This window comes from Periophthalmus magnuspinnatus, chromosome 23 (genome assembly GCF_009829125.3).
Source record: "Periophthalmus magnuspinnatus isolate fPerMag1 chromosome 23, fPerMag1.2.pri, whole genome shotgun sequence".
NCBI classification, from domain to species: domain Eukaryota; kingdom Metazoa; phylum Chordata; class Actinopteri; order Gobiiformes; family Gobiidae; genus Periophthalmus; species Periophthalmus magnuspinnatus.
In genome coordinates this window covers 21,042,137-21,054,440 of record NC_047148.1, presented here as the reverse complement: position 1 = coordinate 21,054,440, position 12,304 = coordinate 21,042,137, and the positions used below count along the sequence as shown (strand labels likewise).

The window sequence follows — 12,304 nt, the reverse complement described above, 5'->3', positions numbered from 1 at the left end:
CCGTGGACAGACTCGTGTCGCTGCTGCTCCCATGTTCTCACTGTGACACCCACTGACACTTAGTCACCAACCAACAGTCATGTCCCCCCCTCACCGTGCCAACAGTCTGATGAGTCAACGCATGGAGCGTGTCCTGTCCCACAGAGAGACACACAGAGACATGGAGCGTGTCCTGTCCCACAGAGAGACACACAGACACATGGAGCGTGTCCTGTCCCACAGAGAGACACACAGACACACAGACACATGGAGCGCGTCCTGTCCCACAGAGAGACACACAGAGACATGGAGCGTGTCCTGTCCCACAGAGAGACACACAGAGAGACACACAGACACACACGGAGAGTGTCCTGTCCCACACAGAGACACACACACAGAAACACACATATACACACACACAGAGATGCACACACACATGGAGCGTGTCCTGCCCCACAGAGACACACACAGAGAGACACACACAGAGAGACACACACAGACACATGGAGCGTGTCCTGCCCCACACACGTCAAGAATGAACCATTACTTTACACACAGAGACACACACACATACAGAGATACACACACACAAACACACACAGACACACACAGAAACATATAGACACACACACACATGCGTCATAGCATAAAAAAAATGGTTTGGAAGAAACTGCCTGGCAAAATGTAGAAAGAAAATATGAATTAATAATAAGCCAAAAAAAAAAGTCACTCATAGATTTCCAGCTGGCACGTTTCAGTGAAGTGACTCATCTCACAGACGTTTACAATTAACTTAATTTCATATTTATGGCCTCAAACTGTGTGAAATAGAGGAACACTACACTGTGTATAAGTTAATATAATAATACAACACAATATATTAATTAAAGGTAAACACATGTGTCTTTGTCAGTATTTGCTCAAAACCAGACAGAAAAACAAACATTATCCTGATTAATTCAACACAATTATAATATTAAACTATACTTAATCACCCCACTGTGCAAAAGAGCATTTTACCAACCACACAAACAACTTTTTATCAAAATAAACTGAATAATAGTAAAGAGTATAACGCCTTAACTGCCGAAACTAATGACTCTGATTTAGTGAAGTAAAAACAAGTTGACTTTCAAAGACGGGGCACATAATAAAATGTCTGATGTAGGACATGTCCAATGGGACCTTTATCAGATCAATGACTTTGACTTGTAATATCCTCTGTAAAGGTCAGTGGGTTTGTGTGCTGTAACGCGCAGCACGCAGCAGATGGCACTAACAACTCAGGATCAACGTCCACACAGAACACAGAACGTAGGATTTTAACTGGGAAGCTCAAAATTAGAAGAGACGCTGAGGGTTTTAAGTGTGTACGATCCCAAATTGTGTCTCATTTTTATAAGTTATGGCACTAAAATAGACTCACATAGTGTCCAGATAAAGTCACAAGCTTTAATAAGACTCTCTGTTGACCCAATCACATCACAAGAGCCAAGTGCTAATAGTCTATAGGTGCTGCTGTCACTGGAGTAATAAGCTTTTCACAGATTGAAGCATGTGGGACCAGCTAATTGTCCAAAAATATTAAAGAATCCATCGGTGACTCATAGGATCTTATGAAAGGATGAATCACAAATGCGGTTATTAAATGGGGAGAAGTGAAGACCAGGGTGTGTAGGTGTTTTACAAAAAAAAAATGCATTTAATTAAAAGACGGAGGAAAAGGTAAAGGTAACTAAAGATACGCGTGTAAAGGTAAAAAACAGCGTGTAATATCTGGCAACCCGCTGTGAAATCTGGCAGTGAGGAGCATCATTACTTCCTGACGCTTTCCCAAACTAAACAAGGTGAAGTCCAAACATTTTTGACACGTCTCGGTCATGTTAATGCTCATACGTGTGTCCAGAGTCACAATTTAACACAGTTTAAACATAGTAAAAGCGGCTTATCTTTTAAAAGAGCAGAGAGGACATCGTCTGTTATTAAATCAGGTGATCTAATTGAGCCTGCGGGCCGCCTGTCCTGGTGCGCCTGCCTTACAGCTCACTGTAATGAGGCCACTTGTCCCTTGGAGCTCCTGATAAATGACACGGGCCGTAATGATGCTGCTCTATAGCGTCTGACTGACAGCGCTGTCATACTGAGATAGATGTGGTCGATATGGAACGTGATGCCGAAGATCAGGTGTACGCACGAAATCATGTAACGCTGGGATTAGTTATGAAACAAAACAGATTATAGACACAGGAATTAAATGAGTAGATATGTGTAATAATATATAAATGATTAGACATGTGTATTAATGTTCAGGCTACAAAAACAGTGAAAACACACATCTTTGTAACAGATTTACCTCTAAAACTATAATCAATGTGCTACTAAAATCTATAACGCACAATGGGATAATCAGATAACCTGTTAAATGCGATTTCTATTCGAGTAAACTTCCACATGGGATGCTAAGATCTGATAAAAATCTTTTGTCAATACTACTAGCTGGAGCGAAGAAGGACGAACCTACACTCACTGACTGGATTCAAGTTGTCACCGAGATCTACGACATGGAGAGACTGACCTTTTCACTGAGACTTTCTGCTGACAAATGTAAAAGATATTGGGAGAAATGGGCTTGTTATATTGAAAAACTAGTTATATGATCATGTTAATGGAATAACTGCATTGTTTCTGTGTTCTTTCCTGGATGCTCTGTATTGTTTTTTGTGGTCTGCTGTTCTTTCTGTTCTAAAATACTTATAAAACCCCTAATAAAAATAAAGTAAAAAAAAAAAAAAAAGCAAATTCTGGTCGTCAAACATACCTGATCTCAGCTAATCATTGCACTTTTCAACAGTTGTATCCGGAAAAGAAAACGCTATTCATTTAAAAATCACAATCTTTAACTATTTCTCTTTCGTTTTTGTCAGATTTTTTTTTGATTTTGCACGATTTGTCTTGTCAAATCAGAAAGAAATCAAATCAAACTCACATCATACCTAACGGTTTACGTGACGTTTCGATAATCTGATAACTTCAGAAATCAGATCATGATCAGATTTGCGTTATGCGTGTAAACAAACCTGAGTAGATGTCCTTAAAATATGCGTATACTACTAGGTAAACTACTACTTAACTAACATATTAATATATAGACTGTCCATAAAGTCTCAAAGGCAGTTGATCAAATATGTTAATCAGACTTTTTCTATTGTCCTCAGTCGTTTCCAAAGTGTTTGACCTCATTAAATCCACCTCTATATGAGCTCCATTCATCAACAGGACGTCTGACATACAAAAATGCAACGTTTTATAACCACTGAGCACAATAGGACACATCTAATTAATAAATCTTATCAACTGCCTTTGTAATTACATTTTAAAATCATAAAGCGACACCTTGTACTACAACAGGTAAAAAGACACATACATAAAGTCTATAGCACCTGAACGTAAACCCTGTTGGATAAAATACACAATGACTCTTGGCCGTTTCCAAATTGTATCAAACATGAAATAATGAACCGTAATAACCGACTTCATGACTCTGACATTTGTCTCAGCAGTCGTCACGTAAACGTCATTAAGCCACTTGTTTTGTTCGATCAACAATAGATGAAATAGTCTCTCATTGAATGGTGTGTGTGTGTGAATGGTGTGTGTGTGAATGGTGCATACTCACGTCTCATGAGCCTGTGAGAGTGATCAGGCCGGATGATTCACAAGCCCAAAACATAGCAACAGTCCTCTCCGCAATAAGACTTTACACAACAGTAGTAGACGCGCTGCCATCTGTGGGTTTGTCCAAAAAAAGATTCCACTGGCAGCCCTGAGGCACAAGACACAGCGTGAGAACGATTTAATACACACTCTTATGTTATTTTATTATAATACAGGATAGTGAATAATGACATGGGACCAGTAAAAACATCTTTTCACACATTTGATCTGAAAAGAACGTAATGACCAATAAAATAATTACAGTGGGTCTGTGTAAATCCTGTTGGATCCAGAGCAGCTGGTCCCAGAGGATCTAGAGCTGGAGGTAGAATCACATTTCCTTCAAGGTCAGTGTTAATCATTCATGACCGTCTCATCAATAAATACTGCACAGAATCACGACGTTCCCTCATGGTTATAATAGTGTCAGTAGAACAATGTAGACACAGGATCAACACGGACAGAACATATTCATCTGATGAAGGACAAACCTGCATGTGTCACATGGACAAAGTGCACACAGTGTGTTTGTTCACAGACTTAAAGTATAATGACCTAATATAAACTCAAAACCACACAAATATTTAATAAGATCAAGGTATAAATACTATATTTGTCTTTGTACTGACACAGAGTAAACCTGCTCTGGGAGTAAAAGTATTTTATTTATATGATTATGAAATAAAACACAGATAATGAGAAAGACACAGACAGACCTGGACCAGAGCATCACTATAGACTCACACATGAGGCCTGTGGAGCGGAGGGACCTCACAGAGAGGAGGGGCCTCACAGAGCGGAGGGGCCTCACAGAGAGGAGGGGCCTCACAGAGCGGAGGGGCCTCACAGAGAGGAGGGGCCTCACAGAGCGGAGGGGCCTCACAGAGCGGAGGGGCCTCAGGAGGTGACCATGAGGCCACTGTGCATTAATACACTGTTTAATTGGAAGTCGCACTGTCAAGGCCCAAAGCGGTCCACTGCACCTACATACACCTACATCCAATTACATGCTCCTACATGCACCTACATGCTCCTACGTCCACCCACATGCTCCTACATCCACCTACATCCACTTACATGCTCGTACATACACCTACATGCACCTACATCCACCCACATGCTCTTACATCCACTTACATGCTCCTACATACACCTACATCCACCCACATGCTCCTACATCCAATTACATGCTCCTACATACACCTACATGCTCCTACATCCACCTACGTCCACCCACATGCTCTTACATGCTCCTACATACACCTACATGCTCCTACTTGCACCTACATCCACTTACATGCACCTACATCTTCCTACATCCACCTACATGCTCCTACATCCACCTACATCTTCCTACAAGCTCCTACATCCACCTACATCCTCCTACAAGCTCCAACATGCTCCTACATCCACCTACACGATCCTACACGGTTCTACACGCTCCTACATACACCTACATGCTCCTACACGCTGTGGACAGCCCACGTCCACGAGCAGCTACGTAATCCAGCGCGCGCGCGCGCCGCAGCCTGTGCGCGTGAGTTCATTACATTTGGAGACTTCAGAGTCACATGTCAAACCCGCGCGCACATGTTAATGAAGTTAGACATTTAGAGGTGTGCGTCTAATTGCTGCGTGTTTTCCGCACCTCCACAGACTGTGCGCTGGAGACGCACGGGAGCAGCATCACGCTCCTCCGCCGCTCCTGTGCATTCTTCCCCGCTCTTCCCCGTCCGTCAGCGGGCGTATAAAGGCTCGTGCCTGTGGAGCCCGTCTGTCCGTGTCTGTCCTACTGCCTCAGAGCAGGAGACGCCGCGGATCAGAGGAGTTTGAGACAATAAACAGGTTGTGCCGCTTCTTCTCTGCGCGCCGTGTCATTCCGGAAATCTGCCCTCAGAGTTGGAGCAAACAGGTGCGTAAATCAAGTCCTTTTTACTATTAAAATGCATTTGTGTAAAGTGAAGCAGCGGCGGCTCTGACACTTTGGACCAGGTTCCTACAGGTGGATTTCTCTGGGCACAGCTCTGATCTCACGGTGTAGCTTTTCCGCGAACATTGATCGTTTGTGTCTTTAAAACAGATGAATCAGAGCAGTGTTTAAAATAATTACACACTTGTGACTGTTTTATTTGCACATTTCGCCTCACAGCTGTGCGTCTCAGTGTGTGTGTGTCATTTTGGAGCCAATCAAGCAGCGATGGACGCGTTAATGAAGGGTTTCTCCAAAGCCAAGGATGGAGTCGTGGCAGCGGCGGAGAAAACCAAGCAGGGAGTGACTGGAGCCGCGGGGATGACGAAAGACGGGGTGATGTTTGTAGGTGGGTGTTATCGTGTCATTGTTGAAGCCAGGGGGCCCTTTAAACCGCGTGCACATTAAACACTGAGGCTTTTATTGTGTTTCAGGGACGAAGACCATGGATGGAGTCTCCACAGGTAAAGACACTGGGCAGGGATTTTGCAGCATGGACCAAGTAGGAACATGGTCTGGAACAGGAAAGAGGAGCTCACACACAAACCTGTAGGCGTTGAGATGGTCCCAAACCTACAAAAAATGTGTCCAAATCATTCTGCATTAGTTAAAACAAAGAAGCTGATGATTGGGCCCATGGTCACTTAAAGCCACATCCGCCTAAAAACAGCTGATGCGTCTTAATTTCCAAAAGGCAATAGACATTTTATATAATTGTGATCATCTCCAGGCATCAAAATGTGCAGAAAAAACATAATTATCCACATTGGGGAGTCAACACGGGGGAACAAACGCGTCTTGTCGTCCCAGAATTGGACCCTCTTCCTATTAATTTGTATTAGACGTGGGCCAATCTGAAGCTTTTTCACCCCAACGCCTCCAAATTTCATAATATTCTCCTCTAAATTGTAGTTATTTTCACTTACAACAAAGCACAAAACAGCTAGAACGTATTCTTGATCTTAAAACGATACATATTTATAACATTTTTAAACTGTCTGCAGCTTTAATCGGAATTTTTTCTGCTTTGATAATCGTGACTCCAAGTTTTGATATCGTCCCACGCCTACGACAACTGTTAATACACTAAAAGAAAAGATTAAAAGTAATAGTTTGTGCAAAGTTATTGATCATCCAGGGCCGTAGTTGAGTAAAGTCGTTCTCGGTCGACTAAAGACGTGCCCCGTGCGTCGATTAATCAACCAAACAGTGACAGATTCAGAGGTGAAGTGGAAGATTACAGACCTGTCACTCCCTGCTTTCTCCTTTACGCCTTTGTGCAAATAAATCATTTTAATCCTAATCGAATACTTGTTTTATTAGTCAACTAAAAAGACAATAAAATAAAAAAACCTACAGCCCTGTTATCCACTAAGACGCCGTTTAGTGACAAGGAAACCGTGCTGGAGAGGGCAGTTATCTCCGTGTCATATTTCATTTCTATTACTCCCAGCAGGCAGCGTTGTGTTATTTTTCATACACACACAGAATCCTTCGGAGGCTGCCAGTTTGAGGAAAGGAAAGACTTTATTGTAGCTCAGGTTTACGACAAACAAACAGGCCTTGCAGAGTCAGGAGGCGTCAGTAAAGTTGATGATTTCGTGAAGGTTTGACCGCGTTTTTCCGCTTTACCGTCTCGTCTAAATTAAACGCTTTTAGCCTGAAGTTAAAAAAGGTCGATTCATTTTGCGCTAAAGTGAGTCTAAACCAGCTCCTATAGTTCACATTTTAGCAGAGCGCGTTAACTATTCAAGGTCGTTTGTTCTCAAAAGGCCATTATGTCGTTTGAAATTAATTAAACATCATGCGTAAACTGAGTAAGTATTTGAAACTGGTGTGGTTTTTGCAGTAATTACATGACACATAATGAGGATCGACGTGTTTAAAATGCCTCTGCAGGGCGTTGTCGCATGTTAATAGAATGTTGACATGTCAGCTCTAACGATCACTAGTTCACTTAAGTTCAAACACATTGGGAATTTAAAGTTTCTCGTCGCTTCTGTGGCCGTAAAAATCACACGTTATCGTCTATAGATCAGGGCGACGTTAATCTCTGAGGTGTTGTGACTCTACAGGGACTCCTCAGTCACACCTTCGCCTTCTCTTTCCTCTCGTCCTGTAGTTGCAGGTAAAACGGTGTCTGGAGTGTCTCAAGTGGGCGGAGCTATGGTTACCGGGGTTACAGCTGTGGCCCAGAAAACCGTGGAGGGCGCCGGGAATATAGCCGCGGCCACCGGATTGGTCAAGAAGGATCCAGCTAAGCAAGTAAACGCACAATTATTACGTGGAAATGGACTTTGGGGGAGTGTTTTATCGTTTCAGTTCTATCGGTTGGATTTAAGTGGCATCAAAAGTGTCTAAAATGTGTAAAATCGGGCTGGAGCGAAGGTTAAACTTGACCTTTTTGCTCAAATTTGGACCTGGTTTAGGATTAATACCTCTGTGATCACAAATTAGAGCACATTTTGAGCGTAAATAAACACATTTAATTCACTTTACGCATCACAGTTTGAACAGAATGGCGATAATAATGATCTTTTTACACATTTTTTCAGTAGATGCATTATGGATTTAGCTCTTATTGTCTTTCCAGTTCCCTTTCCGCAGCCCCAGTCCTGTGTAGCATCATGTTCTTCATTGTAGCGCAGACCGGTTGCTATAGAGAAAATTAAATACGCCTTCGACGTTGTCATATTTGTTATTGATTCACCGCCATCTGCAACCAGCCACGAGGCCCGACACGGTCAAAACGGCCAGCCAACCTCGAGTCTGTCGTCTTTGGTGTTATTCCTCCTCCTCCATCCCACGAAAATGATATATCGTTGGCTTTTGCATCATAACATTGGCCTTCGCACGATCCAGTTTTCCATATTTAACAATTTACTGGCGTCAAGACGGAGAAATAGTCCCCTCTCAATTCCCGTTTTCAGTCGTTTCTAGGTTGCATCGCTTTGATTGTGATTAATATTTCAAATCATCTTGTGAAAAAACAAAAAAACTCGGAGAAACGCATTTGTTGTTATGCTCAATTTCCTGTATCTAATTACCACAGAGCACAGGGGAATCTGCTCCATCTCCTGAGAGCGACGCTTAGACTTGCTTTTAATAGGTTGAGAACATTATTAAAACAAATCAAATGCACTGTTAAGTTTAGCCAGTTGTGTTTTTCAAGCAGCTGCAGAACAATATGCAGCTAAAAACGATTTTCGGTGGCTGCTGAGGGAACTCCGCCTGCTTTATTGTGAGGACCTTTGCTTTTCCAAGATGGCCGACTACACAAACTAACAAACAAGAACTAAACAAACATGTCCAAACAACCAGACAAACACGGGCGTAAACACGAAAATCCCTCACACGGAGACAGCACGACAACATCCGCATGTTGTCCTCGTTTTACCATTATCACCAATCCACGCAAAGTCGTTAATATTCATTAGATTTTAATAAACGATCCCGGGTTGACCGAGGCCATCTAGGGTCGTCTACTGCACGCACACAGATGTAAACACAAGTGAAGATTCAAGGTTTGCTTTAGATTATTGTCCTAATCTCAGTTTTTCCTCATTTATCAGCCGCTCTGAGTCACTGTGTGCGAGAAGAATCAAAACTATTCATCACGCAGAACCTTGACTTTCAGTAAACTGCCTCCCTCTCCGAGTCATTTCAGCTCAAATTGATTTTTATTGTAGAGTAGTAGCGTACAATTCTTATAGAAAAATAATTACTCAGCTGTTCGGAAAGTGTTTCTCAGCTTTTGGAGAGCGTTTGATGCTTTACTTTGGATCTGAGGTGTAATTAACGGTTAAGGTTGTGCGAAAAGGGGACAAATCCTATATTCAGAGTGCGCTACAACTGCGTCTCCGCTAAGAAGGTCACTACAAAGACGAGGCATAATCAAGGGCCCTCGTGTCGTCTTCACTGATCCTGTAATGACTATTTGACGTATCGAGGCTTTAAGTGTTTTTGTGGATTAAGAAAATCCTCTGAGGGGTTTTTAGTAATGATGACAGCGTTTGTGTGTATTGGGTAGGATTGTAAAAATAATAATAGTAATAATAAAATAAATAAAAAAATAAATAATAAAGAAAAAAACATAAAAATAAATAATAAATAAAGAAAAAAAACATAAAAATAGATAATAAAGAAAGAAAGACAAGAAAGAAAAAATAAACCATCAAAATAAATAAATAAATTTTAAAAAACAAAATAAATAAAGCAAGCAAGTACAGATACTGATATTAAAACTACCAAAGAAACTAGATACTCGTTTGAACAAGAGTCAATATCTGACTACAAAAAAAACAACACATAAATTGGAGAAAATTTGACCTTCAGTTTTACAGACAATCCCAAATCAAAAGTCTGAAGATCAAAATATTAAAAAGTTTGAGTTTTGAGGGAGATACCTGATGTTTTGAGGGATATACTATGTCACAGAGGTGCCAAACTGGGAAGAAATATAATATAATATAATAAATACTGTAAATTCATACAGATTTTCATATGTATAGCAGAATAATAGCCAAATATTTCCCATTGAAAATATAAATAAAGTAGAGATATGTTTTTTTTTTCATGGCTAATGCCGATTGTTTAGAATCCACAGCAACTGATGAGCTCTGCCGATATTTTTGAGTTGATATATTGGGCCGATTTTGATTATTTTCCTCAAATTATGTCATTTTAATTTACTACAAACTGACTCACAGCCCTTTTTTTTAACCACAAACCTTTAAGAGAGAAGTGTATCACATTTAATGCATTTATCTCTTCGTATTAAAGTGTTAAACTAAAGATTTGTGTGTATGTTGGAGGCAGTAAATTGACCAAAACAAAATATCGGCTTGTGCTGGAGATTTAAGGCCGATACCAGATACACTAAAAAGCCCAAATATCGGCCCAGTATCTCTAATATAAAACATAAAAGATCCGCTGTTTGGTTGAGTATACGATACATTTTACAGATATTTAGATGTAATAACTTGATGAACAGAACATTGCACCCACACTGTGTTGTCTTTCAGGAGGCTGAAGATGCAGCAGCTTTACAGGATGTTGCAGAATCACCTGTCGACACAGACACTCCCGATGCTACAGAAGTAAGAGACAGCTTCTAAAACACAGGCCTGTCACGAGAATCACAATATCGAAGCTGGAACAACATGTTTAGGGGCTCAAAATATACTGCGTGTACAATTTCTTCGCAAATCGTGGGAATAAAAGAGCCATTTGTATTTAATATGATACGTTTTGAGCTGTAAAGGTTGAATAAACACGTTCTATGGCACTTATTGGTTAATCCTGCTGTTTATTTGTGGCAGCTCAGGCCTTTTAATGATGCAGTAAAGTAGTTGTAGTTGTAGCAGTTTCAATATGTCGTGCTTCAAAATGTTTTATCGTGACAGGCCTTCAGAAAAAAATGATCATATGTTTTTGTCTTAATGCGTTTGTGAGACAATTACGGAAACGTTTGTGTCTTACAGGAAGACTCTGATGACTAAAACAACCCAAGTGGAAGATTTGTGACCAAAACATTCCATGTCGCTCTGCCAAGTCCCGTCGTGCCTCGTCTGGTCCTTGATGAAGTCTGTCATTGTGTGCTCTCGTGTACCTGTCGCGTGTGTGTGTGTGTGTTTGTGTGTGCGTTTACGTCGTAGAGGAGAGGCGTAGGGCGTGTGTGTCTGTGCCTTTTGCACATCAGTCCTGAGCTGAGCCTTGGGCCGTGCAGCGCCTGCCACCAGCTGTCGTTCCCAGTGCCTCCCTCCCACTGAGGACACCACCTGGACCCTGTGTCTGTCACATGTGAGGCTTTCTTAATAACTCAAATATGGAAATATACCCCCAAAGCACCTAAGTGTCTATGTAAATGTACAATTTATCTGCTTCAAAGCAAAATGATAATCTATTTTTACTGGTATACTGTCACAATTAATGGTGGACTATTAAGTGCTAAGCTATTAGTGAACTCATGTTATTCAGCGGCGACTGCTGCTAAACCAGAATATCAATGTCGGGCTGTTTGGAAACTCGGAGCATGTTTTACTGCTGTGTGGATAACATGAATAAATGTTTAGAACTAAGTGTTGAATAAAGTACATGATGTATACAGCTCTTTAGTGTGACAATATTTGACTCTATAAAGGTCATTAAAGTTAGAATTAATGCACTTACTAAAGGTTATGTGCTGGTTTTAAGCAGTGAGTACTGTCGGGCCATTTTGTTGTCTCACCGTATTTTTCCACTAGATTCAGAAAGTAGGCCACATGACAAGTCTCTTGATAGAAACACCTACAGTGCAAGTGGGTGCATGTGTTAAAGCACATGTGAAAACTATCCTCTGGGAGACAATGGAGACTAACATTCATCCAGGCACCAAGCATCTCTATAGCAACCCAGTGACCAGGAACAGGAACAAGATACTGGGTATAAGTCAAGCATTTGATATGCAGTGTAATGTATATGTGTATTAATGCAGTGTGTGAACAACCGCTCACATGATCCTTTATATAATATTCAATAGATTCATATATTAAATGGTCCACTTTCCTCATCCTCCATCATTTTTAACAAGGACAAACAGTAAATCAGCCTTTACATTTGTGGGACGAATAAGGTGGAATATGGTCTAATATTATAACAACA

General features: G+C 41.0%; 1 protein-coding gene across 1 annotated transcript; it reads left to right on the top strand.

Annotated features, from left to right (window-relative positions):
* The first annotated feature begins 5,360 nt into the window (after nt 1-5,360).
* LOC117391416 (alpha-synuclein-like) lies at nt 5,361-11,773 on the top strand. Its single transcript, XM_033989228.2, has 6 exons — nt 5,361-5,605; nt 5,843-6,011; nt 6,097-6,126; nt 7,785-7,927; nt 10,687-10,761; nt 11,146-11,773. Exons 2-6 carry the CDS (start codon nt 5,891-5,893, stop codon nt 11,161-11,163), a joined length of 387 nt encoding a protein of 128 aa, XP_033845119.1. The 5' UTR covers nt 5,361-5,605; nt 5,843-5,890; the 3' UTR covers nt 11,164-11,773.
* The last annotated feature ends 531 nt before the right edge of the window (nt 11,774-12,304 follow it).

Excerpts from the sequence above, each read along its gene's own strand:
- LOC117391416 (XM_033989228.2), top strand. The coding sequence starts at position 5,891 with ATGGACGCGTTAATGAAGGGTTTCTCCAAAGCCAAGGATGGAGTCGTG. Across the intron at positions 6,012-6,096 it reads AGACGGGGTGATGTTTGTAG|GGACGAAGACCATGGATGGA; the intron begins GTGGGTGTTATC and ends ATTGTGTTTCAG. Across the intron at positions 7,928-10,686 it reads AGAAGGATCCAGCTAAGCAA|GAGGCTGAAGATGCAGCAGC; the intron begins GTAAACGCACAA and ends GTTGTCTTTCAG.